Source organism: Acipenser ruthenus, chromosome 7, assembly GCF_902713425.1.
Source record: "Acipenser ruthenus chromosome 7, fAciRut3.2 maternal haplotype, whole genome shotgun sequence".
NCBI classification, from domain to species: Eukaryota; Metazoa; Chordata; class Actinopteri; order Acipenseriformes; family Acipenseridae; genus Acipenser; species Acipenser ruthenus.
In genome coordinates, this window is record NC_081195.1 from 67,288,193 (window position 1) to 67,306,564 (window position 18,372).

General features: G+C 40.6%; 2 protein-coding genes across 4 annotated transcripts in view; both read left to right on the top strand.

Annotated features, from left to right (window-relative positions):
• The first annotated feature begins 2,164 nt into the window (after positions 1–2,164).
• LOC117416144 (inner nuclear membrane protein Man1-like) lies at positions 2,165–14,681 on the top strand. The gene is made up of 13 exons (XM_059027687.1): positions 2,165–3,781; positions 7,343–7,383; positions 7,605–7,674; positions 8,095–8,168; positions 8,270–8,349; positions 8,442–8,587; positions 10,108–10,209; positions 10,419–10,521; positions 10,919–11,097; positions 11,300–11,381; positions 11,767–11,872; positions 11,967–12,045; positions 12,385–14,681. The coding sequence occupies exons 1-13, from the start codon at positions 2,326–2,328 to the stop codon at positions 12,546–12,548; spliced, it is 2,682 nt and encodes an 893-aa protein (XP_058883670.1). The 5' UTR covers positions 2,165–2,325; the 3' UTR covers positions 12,549–14,681.
• Positions 14,682–16,836: 2,155 nt separating this feature from the next.
• The window catches only part of LOC117415957 (methionine-R-sulfoxide reductase B3, mitochondrial-like), a 41,831-nt gene continuing 40,295 nt past the window's right edge, over positions 16,837–18,372 (top strand). Inside the window, exon 1 of one of the 3 annotated variants that reach the window (XM_034026929.3) lies at positions 16,837–16,993. In XM_034026929.3, the coding sequence (XP_033882820.2) occupies positions 16,912–16,993 (82 nt within the window). In that variant the 5' untranslated portion in view covers positions 16,837–16,911. The remainder of the gene's footprint in view (positions 16,994–18,372) is intronic. The other 2 variants (XM_034026927.3, XM_034026930.3) reach the window with 2 other exon arrangements.

The following is an 18,372-nucleotide window of genomic DNA, read 5'->3' on the forward strand; positions in this document are numbered from 1 at the left end:
CACATCAATGTCAGGTTCTAATATAGACCAAATAGTTGCCTATTTTATGAAAGTGCAGTAAATCCATACAAGGGTCATTCCATGCCAACTCAACCAGTGGCGTTGCCCGTCTGTCTCAAATTTTCCTAGAAAAATTCACTTGGGGTTTTCAGACACACTGAGTTCAGAAATTATAGCCATTATGTTTTTAAAATTGTCCCTTTTGACCTGTGACCTTGCAAAGGTCAACCTAAAGTGAAAAAGGGACCTTGACCAGAAAAATCACCCTGGGTGCAATTTAGATGTTACCATCATGTGTAGCACCTCGTTCTACTCGTATTGAACAGGGCTTTTCAGAAAAAAATACTAGGAGCACCCTACTCACTTCTGGCAAATTGTCAGATGAGGGGTAACTGACGAGTTTTATTTGAACTTCAGCCTATCTTTTCTGGTTGAGTTGGCGTGGAATGACCCACAAATAATAGCAGTTTAGCTTCATTGTGTTTACATTGTAACTGAAATGTACAATCCACAGCAAAAAAAAACAAAAAACTTATATTATTTGTTTATTTAGCAGGTGCCTTTATCCAAGGCAACTAGGGTGTGTGAACTATGCATCAGCTGCAGAGTCACTTACAACAACTATGCATTAGCTGCAGAGTCACTTACAACTATGCATCAGCTGCAGAGTCACTTACAGCAACTATGCATCAGCTGCAGAGTCACTTACAACAACTATGCATCAGCTGCAGAGTCACTTACAGCAACTATGCATCAGCTGCAGAGTCACTTACAACAACGTCTCACCCGAAAGAAGCACAAGCAGGTTGGACCGGGGACCTCCTGGTTACAAGCCCTTTTCTTAAGGTACAGCTCTAATGTAGTTTAACTGTTATCACTGTGCAGGATTGTAAACTGCACTCTGCTGTTTAAGTCTTTAATTGTGAATAGGGAATCGAGTGACGGCAAGCCTTTGGGTGTGAGGATTACTGCAGAAACGCACGAGAATCGGTTGCTTTGCAGAACATAGTGGTGTTAATGCTGATTCATGGTGTTAATGGTGGCTGCAGTATGACTCCTCACACCCAGAGGCTTGTCGTCACTCGCTTCCCTTTTCCCCATTTTTAAGACTCAGACATAGGCCTATTTGCAGTGATGATCAAGACTTTTTCACCCACAGTAAGGAAATATGTGGGGATTTGTATTTATCTTTTTTTTTTGAAATTGTGGTTTTCCAAATGAGATCTCATATACAAGAGACAAGAATGTAGGAGAATATGCAGTCCACGGCGAAAATCATCCTTCCGTGGACATACATGTATATGAAACACTTCCAAAGGCCCCTTGTGTTTACTGCTTCTCAGTGTTCTTAATATAGTAAAGGTGACGGGAGGGTGCCAATAAAGAAGTGTTTCAAATGTTTGCAATATAAATCTTATTTCAGGTGTCGGGACCCTTTCACTTTAAAGCTTAGGAGGGCACTGTTTAGAATGACATTGGGAATCTAATACTCCATCTTTTTACAAAAGAACCCTGGGAAAGGTTTGAATAAAATCTGTATAGAATATTACAATATGGTGAGACGCCATGGAAAAATTAAACAGTAACAAAAAGCATAATAATAATAATAATAATAATAATAATAATAATAATAAGGACTACTGCTAGCTCAAGTATTGTACTGACGCCACGGGAATCGAGACAGAAATCAAATAAAGCACTTAATAATAATGCTGGAAGCCAGCGTCTATTTGGTATAGTGTCTAGCCTGAGCAGCGTGCATTGCGAGTTTGTTGCCTTGTCAAGGTGAGCTGAACAGCTTGTTTGAGATGCCTGTGAGAGGGATTCACGAAACTCAGCTCATTAACATCTGAAACAAAGTGTGCGGGAGAGAGCTGCAGTCGGATGTGATTTAAAGATGTAAGCCTCCAGTCTGGTTGAGGATTACAGTACTAATGCGGTTCTTTATTTGGCAGTCTGGCGAGAGCCTTCAGTTTAAGCCTTAATGTACCTTTAAAAACTGTAAATAGTTTAACGTTTTTTTTTTATTTGTTTTGTTAATTGACAAACAGAATAGTTATAATTGCAACGCAGAGTTTTTAGTAAGAGGTTGCAGGATGCAATACACACATTTGGCTGTGCAGACAGTCTGAAGATTTCTTATTTCTTTTTTCTTTTTTTTTTGTTTGTAAAAGCGGCTCAGCCAGGTGATAAATTGATAAATCTGCAGGTAGGTCGCCCTGCCTCCATCAGACAGTGTACGTGACGAGGGAACGAGTTACTGTCTGGGTCTGGTCCGCTGACGTCACTTCCTGCAGCGCCTGTGCGAGTGAGCGTTGGGTAAAGATGGCGGCGGCGCAGCTAACGGATGAGGAGCTTTTCTCAGAGTTAAAGCGACTCGGCTTCATCCCAGGCCCGGTTACCGAGAGCACTCGCCCGGTGTACCTGAAAAAACTCAAGAAATTGCGGGAGGAGCAACCGCAGCAGCAGAGGGGGTCACTCGGAACCAGGGCGAGTAAAAGCAGAAACAGCGGGGGTGTCAGTAGCAACAACAACAGCAACACAGCGGCGGGAGCTTCGGGATTCGGAGCCAGGCCAGCCAGCAATGACGTCACCTACCTGAGCGCTGCCAGGAGCCCCGGCAGCCGCCCGGCTCCCAGCGAAAAGAGCTCAAGGGGAGCGGGCAAGCTGTTCCTGGGCTTCAGCTCCGACGAGTCGGACGCCGAAAGCAACCCGAATAAAGGCGGCGGCGGCGGCAGGAGAGAGCGGGGCTCCGGGCATCATTTCCAGCAACAACACAGGCCTACACCCACTAGCGGCAGCAGGAGTCAAGGAGTCGGCGTGAGTAGCAACACCAGTAAACCCTTTAGTAGTGCAGCGCTACTAGACGGGAAGAGAGGCGGAGGGGGTGCTTGGTGGGGGCCAAAGGGTAAATCGGCCACCGGGATCCACCACCTCCTGCATACCGAGCGAGGGGTTTACGGCGAGGAGGATGATGAGGATGATTACGACGAGGAGGACCGGGAGAGAGGCAGTCCGACTCTGAATGGCAGCAGGGCGTCTTGTGCCAGCAGCAACAGCAGCCAGCTAGCGGGGGGTTATTCAGACTCTGACGAGGAAGAAGAGGACAAGCCGGGAAAGGAAAGGCACATAGGTCGGCGGCTTGGCCCCAGACGGAGTCTCTCTAAATCAGTGCTGTCTGTTAATAAAAGTGCCAGGGGGGTGGACAGCGGCCAGGAAGGGACAGGAGGCGGTGTAATCATAATAAATGACAAGGCTGCCGCTGAGAGTCTAGACATAGCCAGAGACCGAGAGGGGGAAAAGAAAGACCGCGACGGCTTTGGAATTGGTAGCGGATTGCAGAACCGCAGCAGCTATAGAAGAGAGTCCTGGCTCCTCTCCACCGCCATGGGGGAAGGAACTGCAGACTCCTCGGCTAATAATAACCATGTGAGCAGCAACAACGGCGGAGGCGGCGTTAGCTCTGCGACAAAGGCGAGATATTCCTCTTACAACAGTGTCGCAGCGCCAGCCACCGCTTCCTTGTCTTTTCGGTCGAATCACTCGAACCATACAGGCTCGAATCATGCCTACAGCAGAACCGGACCGAAGAAAAAGCTGCCGGAGACCGAAGAAGAACTCTTGCAGCAGTTCAGAAGGGACGAGGTGTCTTCCACGGGGAGATTCAGCGCCCACTACCTGTCCATGTTTCTGCTGACTGCAGCCTGTCTGTTCTTCGTTTTGCTGGGGCTGACTTACCTGGGGATGCGGGGGCATGGAGGTGCAGAAGAAGACATCGTCAGTAAGTAGAAGTCGTCTTTTTAAATTTGTTGTGATTTATATTTTTAAAGACAACCATGTTTTTATTTTTTTAAATACAGTATTCATATCAATGTGTGCTAATGTGAAATAAAACCAATCTAATTGGAATTATAGGTATGCTTGTCTTAATGCTGCCGTTGCAGTTAGACTATGTAGACTTTTTTATTTTTTAAACTAGAGTATTTAGGCAATACATTAATAATTCACAGTATATTATAAGTAGTCTTTTGTACAGATCATTTTTTACACCCTCAAGTCAGCAAAGTGTATTTGGGCCCCATATAGCCAACTATGTTACACTGCCTGATGCATCATACTATGTCGATGTCAAATCTAGTCTTGGTTGGAGTGGAGATATAGCCTCCTTTCCAGTGTACCAGACATTGTAATGAGAAGTTACAGCTTGTCAATTGAATTTAGGCTGACGAGGTATGTGTCTCTCTCTGTCTTTTGACAGTCTGTATTGAGCATTTATTTTGGTAAGACACACACAAAAAGCAATCTGACATTGGAATCACATGGAGGGGGGTGTATATATGTTGCAAAACCCAGTACACATGCTTCTTTTTCCCCCAGACATGCAAGCCATGATAAATTAAGGAATAAACTGATTTCTGATCCAATCCTCTGGTAGTTCAGACAAAGTGTGGAACGGTTGCTGGAAATGACTTAAATCTACAAATTATTTCACATGCATTATAAACCAGAATAGTCAACTACTTTGTTTTATTTATTAAATGTGTAGCTTTGAGTGGCATGTGCTTCCACCCCAAACCCACACTAACTTGTTAACCAGCAGTAGCAAAAACAGATTGGTGGCTTTAACTTGATCAGATTTTGACTAGCACTGGAATTGCTTTCACTCCTATTGTTTTTACACTTTTCTTTTGATAAATTAGAAGCTGTGGTTGCCAATAGACATTATGGTTTTAATACATGTTCTTAAAATAAGCCATGCAAGCAAATTTGAACACATTAAATAGTTTGTGGAAAAATTTTCAGCAGACACACCACATTGTACACCTCAAGTTCACATGGGCAAGAGGGGGGTTCTTTGCAAGCTGTCCCAAATACCATTTTATCACAAGGATACCAATCCTTGCCTGGGGATATAGTTGAGGCAGGTGTAACCCCCCCCCCCCCAATATATTTAGAAACTGCTTGACCAATAGTTACCAAACAAGATTCTTTAGCATAAGTTATATTATGTATATTAATCTCGGGTATATGGAAACCGTTTGTCTGTCCGTCCAACTGTCTTCATGTATGTCATTTTTTAGTTCTGCCTATAAGTAGTTGCTACAAGAAATTGTATGCACCAGGGAAACTTTAGAGGAGCTGGTGGTATGCAGCAGCCTTTCCTGATGCCACCAGCCTGGCTGTAACCACATTTTGCTCTAGAAATGCATCTATATCTTTTTTCAAAAGTATTAATGTTTTAAACTCATAAATGGGTCATTCCCTATTGTTGGCCACTAATGCTCCAGCTAAAAGATGATGCTAACTCAGATCATACTGTACCAGTTCTTCAAAATCCTGTAGCATGCATATTTTAATGTATTTAGAGGCATGAAGAGACAATCTGATTGGGACATTGAAAATGTACGTTTTTCCAGCATAATCTGTGCCAAATCCCTACATTGCACAGAAGAAGGCTAACATTTGAGGTAATTTCCGGAATTGGCTCACAAGTAGCCTGTCTTAATTAGCCTGGTTCTTTCTGCATTTCTGCCTCTTGATCTTAAGCTTGTCTTTATGCCTCCTGCTGTCTCACTGCATGCAAAAAGACATTTGAACACTGTATGTGGAGTCAAGGCAGCAGGGATAAAGAGCAACACACCCTTAAGATCACACCTGTCTGTGGTATATGTAGAAGCTAAATTGCTCTCTCTCTCTCTCTCTCTCTCTCTCTCTCTCTCTCTCTCGTATTCAATAATGAGATTTGGGGTACAGACTTTTATTTAGCGGGAGTTGCCGTCTTTTCTTTGGCGGTGGCAACATCTAAAGTGTTCCCCAGGAATGGGACTTATATATATAAAATCTCATATCATATCTTTTTTTTTTTTCTAAAATGTTCAATTAGCAGAGCTCTACTTTTAATGAGGTTTTTAATTAACCCTTTGAGGTCCTATGTCGGACCTGGTCAGACATCATCAAAAAGACGCAAAAAACAGGTCTCTAGTCGTTTTTTTTCTCTGGAAAAAGCCGAGAAAACCATTCAATGGCCGAGTGAGACCGATAGGAGCCGAGAGAAGCCGAAAAAAAAGGGGCGTATCTCATGAATACTGATAGACCCGACACCACATAGATAACACGGACATACACAAACAAGATAGCTGCTTCTGCATCCAGAGCTCAAAGAACATCACAGACATTTGCAGAGCTTTTTGAGATGTTATAGTAATAAAATAACGACTTGGATCACATTATTGAGGAGTTTGGTGATAAAATGAGTGATCAGGAGATGATTTATCAGTATGCACGACAATAAAGAGGTATGTGAAAAATATAGCGAACAAGGGGTGGGGCTGGAGATGCAGTACTGAGTGTCCTGTTGATATGCAGAGCCTTTTAAACCTGTTTTACTGTGAAAAAAATACTTTTAAACAGCACGTCTAAAATAAACTGCGAGTGTGAAAATAAATTGGACCTGACGCACCTGAGACGCACTGAATAAATGGACCACAAAGGGTTAAAGGGAAGTAGATGTGCTTGCTTAATTTTGAATTATTTCCAGGACTGGATTAATGGAAATAATTGACACGTTTTTGGCAAGTCTGGGTGGCTTGTCTGGAAACGCTGGTACTTTGCATGCAGTGTCAAGCACTAGCAAGAGCTCATGGAATACATTCATTGTTTGTTTTGAAGTGGGGGAATTGATTTTATTTTTTCCGAATGTATTTGTTCATTTTCTTTTATATAAGAAGCCATAATGGCCTCTGACACATTTCTGCTGTAGGGTCCCTGCTCGAGCTGTGTTGGTGGATTTTCCTTTTCGTGGGGTGGGGTGGGGTGGGTGGATAAACTTGTTGGAGGTGGCTATCTGTAAGTGTTCTGTGTACGTGCTTTGGTCTTATGGATTAGGGTCATGTCCGTCTCCCTGTTGTGTTAAAATATTGTCTTGGAGAAACACGCTGAGGTGTGGCATCCTGAGTGTGGATGTGTGAACTATTGTCTCAATTTGAATTCTTGAAACCAAGTGTGTCACATTGTTCTCAACTGCTACATTTTATCCTATGTGTTTTAGTTTTTGTGTGTTTTTTTTTTTTTAATTTTATTTAATACAGTTTAAAAAGTCCAAACTCTTAACACAGCATTTATCACCCTTTTATCAATCTCATTATAGTTCTTTGCTGTATTTCTAGCTGAACATCATAGCTGTGTTTCTTCTCAATCTATAAAACACTATCAGAGCACAATGAAGGTGGAATTTGGAGCAAGTTTCCCCAAGTAATGGAAAACTGGTATTTGTTGTGTGTGTAATTTCAATTATGTGAGCCTCTGTCATTTGAATAATTATGCTTTTTTTTCTTTTCTCCAGTTAGGAGCCATCCATTTGGCAGTGACTTTGATGCTCAGTATGTAAGTATCTATCTGCCTGTCAATCTATGCATTGTACTGTAGTTTTTTTTGTTGGGCTTTAATAATAGATCTTGGTAATACTATTTAGCCCATTTTATTTCCAAACTGGTGGTATACAATGTAGGCTAAACCAAACAATACCTGCTTTCTGAGGAAACTGGATGCACAGAATAGTGAACTATATAAATTGATTTTATTTTGTCTTTTTCCCTCTCCTTTAGGAAGACGAAGAAAAGTCACAAATCCTGAACATTTTACTTCACCTACATGACCACCTGGCACAAATAGCAGGTATAGTTCTACTGTCTCAGTGTTCCTTTCTGGTTTAATTTAAAAGCACACCTCCCTTGTGGCATTTCAGTTGGCCAGATTCTTATAAATGATAACCACAAAATATTTGCGCTTTCCGATTGCATGTGCTACAACAAGGTTCTCCCCAGGCATTTTCAGGGGCTGTCTTGCAGATGCTATTGTGCCTAGGAATAATAAGCATTCAATTCTAATAGATGGTTGCAGGCTTTCTGTTCTAAACGGTTTGTATTTCATAAAACACTGGCTTATTCTGTGTTGGTTTACAGTTATTGCTGTGTTGGTTTACAGTTATGTGCTATTTGACTGTATTGAGATACTGAAACCCATGGTTCATGTGTAATTGTGTAGAGCTTTTACAACAGCATCAGCAGCAGGATATAATATTTGTTCCATCTGCAGGTGAACATGACTGTGGTGATCATTTCCATGAGAACAGAAGTCTTTCTGTCCAGGAAGCTTCAGAACTTTTAATAGTAAGTGTTCATATTTATTTGTTTGTTAACTCAAATTTCAACTTTCAACTTTCAAATCTTATTCTAAATGAACTCTGTTCTCCTCCCTCTCTTTCTCCTAGATTTCTAATCCTAGTTATAAAGAGAAAGTTTCCACTGCACTCGAGTGGATTCTCAGAAGTGGAGAAGATGTAGGGATAAGGTAAGCTTAAAGTGTATTAAACATGATATGAAAACATGATTTTGAAAAAAGAACTATAAAATGTTAATATTTTGCCTTGTTTTGTGTTAAAGGTTGATTGGCAGTGATCCTAAAGAGGAAGTAAATGAAGTTTCAGATATAAAATATCTGGAGTCCACTCATCCCAACATGTCCTTTATCTGCCGCTTTCAACGTGCTTTTGTTACGGTCATCAACAGAATGCTCATTTTTCTCATAGGTGCGTATAAAGTTGAACACAGTTATTTTAAAGTTAATATCCTGAATTCTGTCATGCAAAAAGTATTACTATTTTTACACCTGTGACCACCTGCTCTGCTTGTGCTTACAATATATGTAAAACAGCTTAAGGTGTCTTCCACACCTTGACAAGCACCATATAGACATTCTGCATCTATCTTGCATAGACTGAAGCTGCATATTGCTATATTCTGATTTTATATTGGCATCTAACAACCTTTTTTACAACAATTTTTGAAACATAGCTGCTTAACCTTAAAAGGAAAAACTCCAGACTCCTATTGCGTAGCAGTTCAAAGCATTCCAGGTTTCCCTGCAAGCCCGTACAAAAGGTGCATGCTGCATCCGATGAATTAAACTTAAATTGTACAGCATAAATTATGCTTAATAAAATTTTGTTCAGGAGAATGTCCTGAACAAATACACAGTACGTGGGTTGTTTTTTATTCATCGTATGTTATTGGCTTTGAACAAAAAGCTGTTTTCAGAAGCTGCTTTATTTATTTTGCTTTGAAATATTTCCTTTTGAAGCCCTTCTTCTTTAATACGTGATATCGCCTGAACATGTGTAATAAGTTAAACGTCTCAAGCTTTAAACCTTTTTATGCAAAATATTGTGTTAGAAATACATGTTCACAGCAAAGTCAATTTTTCTTACTTATTTTAAAGACAATTTTTTGCATTTTCTATTCCTCTTTCTGCTTTATATAAATATTTAGGCTTCCTGCACCTTTTCTTAAAGGATGAATTTCTGAAGAAGTGGTTTTAGAAAGGACCACAATAATGTTCGTGTCCGTACTTACTTAAAAGCAGTGACCCGGGGCTCCCGAGTGGCGCATCCAGTAAAAGCACTCGCTAGAGTGCAGGATGCGCTCTATAGCCTGGACGTCGCGAGTTCGAGTCCAGGCTGTTCAGAGTGTCGCCTGGGGGGAGAGAGGGTTAGGTCGGCCAGGGTGTCCTCGCCTCACCGCGCACCAGCGACCCCTGTAGTCTGGCCGGGCGCCTGCGGGCTTGCCTGTAAGCTGCCCAGAGTTGCGTTGTCCTCCGACGCTGTAGCTCTGAGGCGGCTGCACGGTGAGTTCGCAGTGTGTAAAGAGCGGGCGGCTGACGGCACACGCTTCGGAGGACAGCGTGTGTTCATCTTCGCCCCTCCTGAGTCAGCGCAGGGGTGGTAGCGGTGAGCTGAGCCTAAAAAAAAAATAATTGGGCATTTCAAATTGGGGAGAAAATAATAAAAACTAATTGGCAACGACTAACTTTATAAAAAAAAAAAGCAGTGACCGGTCATTGAGGATGTGATTTTCCTATACTTTGTGAGTGTGTGTGGAAATAAAGCCAGGTTAAACTCAATTTAACCAGCCATTCAAGTTTCCAGGTTCCTGAAATCTTTGTATGCTGATTTGTGAGCATGCTAGATTGTCATACCTCTTAACAATGTGTGTCTCCTTTTTTTTATAGAACTTTCCTTTATATAATTATACATGTGTCTTGTCGTTGCAGGTATTGGAATTGTGTGGGGTGTTCTGTGGTACATGAAGTATCGCTGGAGGAAGGAAGAGGAAGAGACCAGACAGATGTATGACATGGTGGAAAAAATCATAGGTAATGCTATGAATCCTTTTATTGATTTTAAAACCTACATTGAATTAAATTATTGCTAACAAATGGGGAAACCAATTTGTAAACATGCATTATGGAAATTGTATAGTGACTGGGTTGACATATTTGCATACAAATATAATGAAGCCTAAAAATGATCAGCAGAGGTTGGTCTCATTTTTGTGGTAACTTTCCTTTCCTTCATCCAATAGATGCATTAAAAAGTCATAATGAAGCTTGCCAGGAAAGCAAAGACTTGCAGCCCTATCTACCAATTCCACATGTGCGAGACTCCCTGGTCCAGCCTCAGGCCAGGTATGTGTTTGTAAACACGGTTCTGTACTTTGAATCAATGTAGTTACGTACAGACTCATCATCCTCGCTTGATATCTGATATTGACATGTGCATTTAAAATAGCTTGGTTCACAGCTGCATTCTATGATTCTCTAAATAAAGTTCCATTACAGGTGTTAAATGAAAATGACCTGTTTCACTGCCACACAATCTCTGGTCATATCAGTTATACGGATGTCAATACATGTAATTGGCATTTCCCCTTACATTAATCCTATGGGTATGCTTTGTTTTTTTTTCGCAAAGTTGGCAGACCACACAAGTGTATGGTATTCAGACAGCAAAAATATATATTTTGTATATTGTTTGCCGTAATTTGCAGAATTGAATCCTTTTTCCTAATGAAAATTATTTCAGGAAGAAAATGAAAAAAGTATGGGACAGAGCAGTTAATTTCCTCGCCACAAACGAATCTCGTATTCGAACCGAAACACAAAGACTAGGAGGGGCAGACTTCCTGGTTTGGAGATGGACCCAGCCATCATCTCCCTGTGATAGAATATCTATTATGCCATCCAAAGTATGGCAGGGAAAAGGTAACTCTTTCTCTTCATGGCAATATCATATGTTTATTAAAGGGGTATAGAGGGGATAGCCAGTGAAATTGGGGGTGGTGTTTGGATTGGTGTCATATATTAGTATTGCATGCAATTCACCTTAATCATGCTTTCTAATGAGCAAACCTTCAATGTGAAATGCGCAATAATGCTAACTTCCCCTTGTACTTTTTTTCACCAGCTTTCCCCCTTGACAAAAGAAACTCTCCACCTAACAGTTTAACACCTTGTTTAAAGATCCGCAACATGTTTGACCCAGTAATGTGAGTATAACACGGCAGTGATGTCAATGTAGTTTTACTAAGTTATTATTTCTACTTGTTTAAGACTCATTAAAAGCCTACACTTTTCTTTCCAGTCTCTTGTTCTTCTGAAAATGGCTCTTTGTCTACCTTCGGGTACTTGGTAATATTTTTTTGCCGACAAGCTTGCCTCTCGTAAGGGCTTACACCCAACATTTTAACTGTTTGGTTTCTGGAGAAGCAAAGAGCACCAAGCACTGAACCAAGTAATTGTGTTTCAGTGTAAAATTACACATGGGGGTGGGCACTGCAGCTTTAAATAGTCCACAATGGCTTTTAATTAAAATACTTCATGTTTATGTGGTTCAGTGCTTGCAGTACCCATATATGTGAGTCTCCATTACAGGGAAGTTGGAGAGGATTGGCATTTGGCAATTCATGAAGCCATCCTAGAGAAGTGCAGTGATAATGACGGAATTGTTCACATTGCTGTAGACAAGAACTCACGCGAGGTTGGTTTTGACATTTTTTTTAATATTGTATGTGTTCTCATTTTTTGTGATGTTATCTCTGAAGTATAACACTCTATACCTTGTCCGTTTTCAGGGATGTGTATATGTGAAATGTCTCTCTGCAGAATATGCTGGCAAGGCTTTTAAGGCATTACATGGCTCTTGGTTTGATGGTAAGATTTTGAACTATTAGATGTAAATGGCATTATTGCTCATATACAAGTTTGTTAAACATGACATTTTGTTAATTTAATATAATGGTGCTTTGGTTAACTAATTTAATGTAGTATTAGAATCCTATTACAGACCCTTGACTACAGTGCTGTCTGACATCTTTAGTGTTGACTTACAGACTTTTTCAAATGAGAAATACAAACATGAATTGGGTGAATCTGTTTTTAAACAAGATTGTTTATTAGCAGTGTGTGTAAGCATGTGTGTTTTTATTTTATTTTTTTAAACTTAGCCACAATTTTGAAGTTTGTTAACTAATTCTTTACTTTTCTTTACAGGAAAGCTAGTAACAGTGAAGTACCTCCGACTAGACCGATACCACCAGCGTTTTCCCCTGGCCCTGAGCTGCAACACTCCTCTTAAAGCGTCTAACACACACATGAAAACAATGTCTCGCCTGCGTCTGCGCACTGGCACAGTGAACTCACAGGGACGCTCCTGAGAGTCTCCCTCTGCCTCTGAGTTGCCACTGTACGCAGCATTTGGGATACTCCTGTGCAGATGCCGTCTTCCTTTTTAACCTCTTGGTTTTCTATGTAAACATTACATTTATAAATAAAGACCTTTGGGGCCATTTAAGGAAGCTGGAGAAAGTGTTGTGGGTGTTCGGTAGCATCCAAGGAGACGGCTTAAGAATTGAGCAGTCGAAACAACAAAAGCAAAGTACTTCATGTAATCTTAATTAAAAGAAGGGATGGAATACATATTTGGTCATTATAGAAGCTCTGCATGAAGGACCTGGACTCATTTTTTTCTTTTTTTTTTAATTTATTTTTTTTGCTTGATGCGGTGGATATATATGAAAATAAGTAGTCTTTTTTTGTTTTTGTTTTAATACAAATATAAATCCTCATCTGAAGATTACCAAGGAGATACAAGGCTTCTAATTAGAATTGCACATTTTTGGAAATCTGCCCCAAATTAACAAAGTATTTGTCAGCCTCTGGGTTGCTTTTTAGCTGCATGAACTGGTTAAAACATTGCCCCTATTTAAGCTTTTAAGTGTATGATTATGTGGTTATTTATTATTTCCTACAAGATGTTTGGGGTGATGTAATCCCTCATAGTAGTGCAAGTGTGACAAAAAAAAGGCATGCACAACCACTTCGACGGGTGCTGAAGTATATAAATGTAGATGATGATGGTGCTGACAGCAGTAGCTTTTTCTCTAAATGTTTGTATAAAAGCAAACATAAGCTTCCTGTTTTCTGATCTGTAAATTTAAATCCTACAGGCAGCACCAGTATACAGAGGTGGGGGGACATGAGATGATACAGTACACATATAAATGGCTGTAGGTGGGGAGGGGCTCCTCTATTTAGTAATACAGTAGAACTAAGTTACATAAATTAGCAATAATACAAATGGTTGCCGGACTTTAAACAGTTTTGCTGGTTAACTTTCCATTCATTAACTGCCACAGAGATCACATTACAGTTTTTCTTTATTCCATTTTGGATACAGGTGACCACTACCAACATGCAGTATGTACTATAATTTATTTTAAATAACCTATTTCCAACATGCAGGTATAACTAGAAATGACTGGAACACAAACAAAAATAATAACCTTGACCCACTGTATTGGCACACTATATATTTTTTATTTTTCAACTTGAAAGAAGCTGAACATGTATTAATTCTCAAAACTGCAAGAAAGGAGCACTTCCCTTAACTATTTAATTGAACTAACAAGAGAAAGAACAAGTGAAATCCGATCCGTTTGAGGTCTAATGCGGTTAGCTGGTGAATTCAGTTGAACTTCTATTGTAGTTTGCAAGGTTGTGTATTATTTTTTTAAATCCTGTAATCAAATACTATGATGCAGATGAGAACGAGAGGGTATATATTAATCAGATAAGCTTATGGTCACTGTTTATAAACATACTGTGTAGTTTATGCTGGGTGTTTTGCAGCACGAAGTTGTACAGACAGTGCACATTTTAAATGTAAGAAACCTGATGCACACTCCCCACAGCAAAGAACCTTACTGTGCCTTAACTTTTGTGCTTTTTTTATTGGCACTGCATTTCTTGAGAAAGTATTTGGGTTTATAAACTGTTGGATGGTGAAACTTTTAATCTGTTGTGTTCATTGCACAGAGCTAATGCTATGTAAAAGAAATTCTAGCAAGGAATCTTGCTGTATTTTGTGTGCATCATGGTAATGTTTATATTTTTATATGTTTTGGCCTGACTGGTGCACCTCAATTTTTTATGACCTATTGCAAGAGTGAATGTAAACAAGTTGATGTGGTATTTTCCAAGGGTGATGCTTGATTTAGCTGCATCTTTCCATTTATTTTTTTCCTGCTTCTGATGTATGTTATGTAAACACTACACTTATATAATTGTAACATGTACTATTATGCAGCTTATTTTCCATAAACTGTTAAGTTGACCAATATCCCTACCTGCAAGACAGATGGGAAGGTGTATGATATCCAGACATTTAAAGTTCAGATGTTTTAATGTAATTAAACTTTGTCACTTGTCTTGTAAAAGCAACTCTAATTAATTAAAGGTTTATTAGGGGTTTTTAATGGGGAGTCATGTATTAAAGATATTAAAATGGATCTATGGTTTATTATAAAAGTTTCACTGAAATGCTGTCAGTTCAAAGTTTAATTCACCTTTGAAGAAGGGAAGGTGTTCAGAGCCTTTAACATAGCCTACCACAGTCTGTTTAAACTATTCTAGCAATCTAGATCTCTTGCAGTCCCAGCATATTATGCATGTGTTTTTTAGTTGTGTTTGTTTTTATGCAAGCACAGGCAGCTAATTATGGTAAGAATATTGTTAAAGCATAGACACACTGAAGAACTGTACATAGTATTTACCATATATTCTCTGAGGAGTATGGAGCGCATCTCCCATGCAATGTTTACCTGTGCTTGTGTATGTGTATTTGGAGATTATCACAACATCTTGACCTTTTCATGTTTCTTTAGGGGAGGGGTTGGGATACTTAGCCACGGATGTGAACGCCTGTGTCACTTCCAGGAAGCGTTAGACTGTTACCTTCACCTGCTTCAATACTTCAGTAGAGCAAGTGGGGAGCCAATAGTTTGTTTTTTATGGAAGCAGGACACGTGCAATGGCAGAAGCATTTATAGAAAAGCATAATAAAACCTCTGTTTTGGGGCAACAGAATTCATAACCACTCCAATGTGCTCAGTACAGAAATTCTAATCCAACCCCTCATGCTGAGTGCTCAGAGTACAGGAGTTCTAATCCAACCCCTCATGCTGAGTCTGCTCAGATTACAGGAGTTCTAATCCAACCCCTCATGCTGAGTGCTCAGAGTACAGGAGTTCTAATCCAACCCCTCATGCTGAGTCTGCTCAGAGTACAGGAGTTCTAATCCAACCCCTCATGCTGAGTGCTCAGAGTACAGGAGTTCTAATCCAACCCCTCATGCTGAGTCTGCTCAGAGTACAGGAGTTCTAATCCAACCCCTCATGCTGAGTGCTCAGAGTACAGGAGTTCTAATCCATCCCCTCATGCTGAGTCTGCTCAGAGTACAGGAGTTCTAATCCAACCCCTCATGCTGAGTCTGCTCAGAGTACAGGAGTTCTAATCCAACCCCTCATGCTGAGTGCTCAGAGTACAGGAGTTCTAATCCATCCCCTCATGCTGAGTCTGCTCAGAGTACAGGAGTTCTAATCCAACCCCTCATGCTGAGTCTGCTCAGAGTACAGTAGTTCTAATCCAACCCCTCATGCCGAGTCTGCTCAGAGTACAGGAGTTCTAATCCAACCCCTCATGCTGAGTTCTTAGAGTACAGGAGTTCTAATCCAACCCCTCATGCTGAGTGCTCAGAGTACAGGAGTTCTAATCCAACCCCTCATGCCGAGTCTGCTCAGAGTACAGGAGTTCTAATCCAACCCCTCATGCCGAGTCTGCTCAGAGTACAGGAGTTCTAATCCAACCCCTCATGCTGAGTGCTTAGAGTACAGGAGTTCTAATCCAACCCCTCATGCCGAGTCTGCTCAGAGTACAGGAGTTCTAATCCAACCCCTCATGCTGAGTTCTTAGAGTACAGGAGTTCTAATCCAACCCCTCATGCTGAGTGCTCAGAGTACAGGAGTTCTAATCCAACCCCTCATGCCGAGTCTGCTCAGAGTACAGGAGTTCTAATCCAACCCCTCATGCCGAGTCTGCTCAGAGTACAGGAGTTCTAATCCAACCCCTCATGCTGAGTGCTTAGAGTACAGGAGTTCTAATCCAACCCCTCATGCTGAGTCTGCTCAGGGTACAGGAGTTCTAATCCAACCCCTCATGCTGAGTCTGCTCAGGGTACAAGTGTTCTAATTCAGCCTATGCAACAGGTTTGACCTGAGTCTATGGGTTTTAATGGATTACTGTAATTGATGCAGGATTCAGGTAACTGGATGGGATTTTGACTGCTGGTACATGACGGTTTTAGTAACAGTCATTTTTTCCCTCCAGATTTTGTTTTCAGAGGATAACTATTAGTAGACTCCACATCTTGCAATTCCTAAATATACAGTTTGATATGTTGGTAGAGATGGCAGATAATGTATACCATAAACCACAAATCAATGAAATTCATATATTTAAATAAAAAACTAATTAAAACATTGTGTTGAAGATGCTGTGTGTATTATAGTGCGGAGTGTGCCTATCGTCCCAGGCCTCGGCACGACAATGCTGCCAGCCTTGGCAGGATCCTGCTCTTGCTCATATTAGGATATATGTCTTGCCTAGCAGAGGAATTTCCCAGAATCCTTTTCGCATTACCCAAGCGGCACGGAGAGAGCCCATTCCAGGTTAACGGTGTAAATGATTCGTCGCAGAAACAGTCACCATAATTTATTTTTAATTATCTTCAGCGTCTTGCTTTTATCTGCATCGCTTACAAAAGGTAAGACCCGACACTTACATGTTTAGATAGGCTAGCAAAAAACCAAACCAAAAAAGGGCTCGTTCGGCGATTCAGCCGTAGAAAGAGTTGCCAATTTGTATTTCTAGAGCTTTCCTGGTACTGTACTGACGGGTGAGCAGATACAGTTTGGTACTTTTTAGAATTGTCCTACAGAATATTTTCTGTTTGTAAATATACAGTTCAGCTCTAAAGTGCAGCAGAACTAGTTTGTTTTTGTATAGTGGATTGATATTGTATATATAGATGACAGAGTGATACAGTGTTGTGTGTTGCAGGTAATAACGCAGTGTTGAAGCACCGGTAACATCATTTATTAATGTCATTTTTCTAAATGATTCACGATTGATCTTCATTCCAGTTGCAATGCTTAGTACACTACGTTAGTCTAGCACTTAATGCTTGGCTGCAAATATAATTTGTACGGCACAAACTCAGCTGCAGTACGCGTCTCTGTCAAAAATGAAATCTAGTGTTATATTTTGTGGAAATGAAGTCGGTCTACGCGTTAAATTAACGTTATGCAACCAGGTTGTTTTCGCTTAGGCGTTTGTTGTCAAGCACAACATGGTGGCTACGAAAGAAAACCAATGATGAGGGGATCAGCGCTTTAGACTTGTTTATTGTAAGGTGAAATGTGACCCGAGTCGTATAGCCAACAAGGCTATACACTCAGTATCATCTTCATCGCACATAAATGCCTAAATCTCAATACAAGAGGGAGGAATAATGAATATATATATATATATATACTGAATTGCTGGGGTTGGAACAGACCGAGGGTGGGATTTTGGATCCTTGTCATCTGAAGTGCACACTAGTAATTTATAATCTTTCTTTAATTTAAAAGCAAAAACACTCAACACAGCAAGTCTGGTCAGCAGTTCACGCTGTGGATCAAGTTTCTGTATCAATCAAGAACTAAATACTTTATTTTAAACATGCATTGTTTTCCAGTGCACATAAGGACGCAGACAGCCAGTGAGGGCTTTGGCAAGAGTGGTTCTGGTATTAATGTGAGCTGTTCAGGCCAGACAATGAGGCACATGACTGCACGTGGATCCTGTAAATCCTCTGGCTGTTGATATCAGCAGGCTGAGCTATTTCTAGTGGCACTGGTCTAGATCAGCTGTGTGATGCAGAGTGCCATGGTGTTACCTGTTAGAAGCGGTTCCCCTTTTATTGTGCTCAGAACCAGTGTTTCTTTGCTTGTTTTCAATTGAGGGTGTGCAGATATTTCCAAAGGCAGCATCCTTGTACAGCACCTCTGTTGTAGGTCATGTGTCAGTGAGATGAGATGAGGTCGAGAGCTTTAAAGCCACCAATATAGACAAGCCCAGCTCTTGCATTGTGGTTAAGAC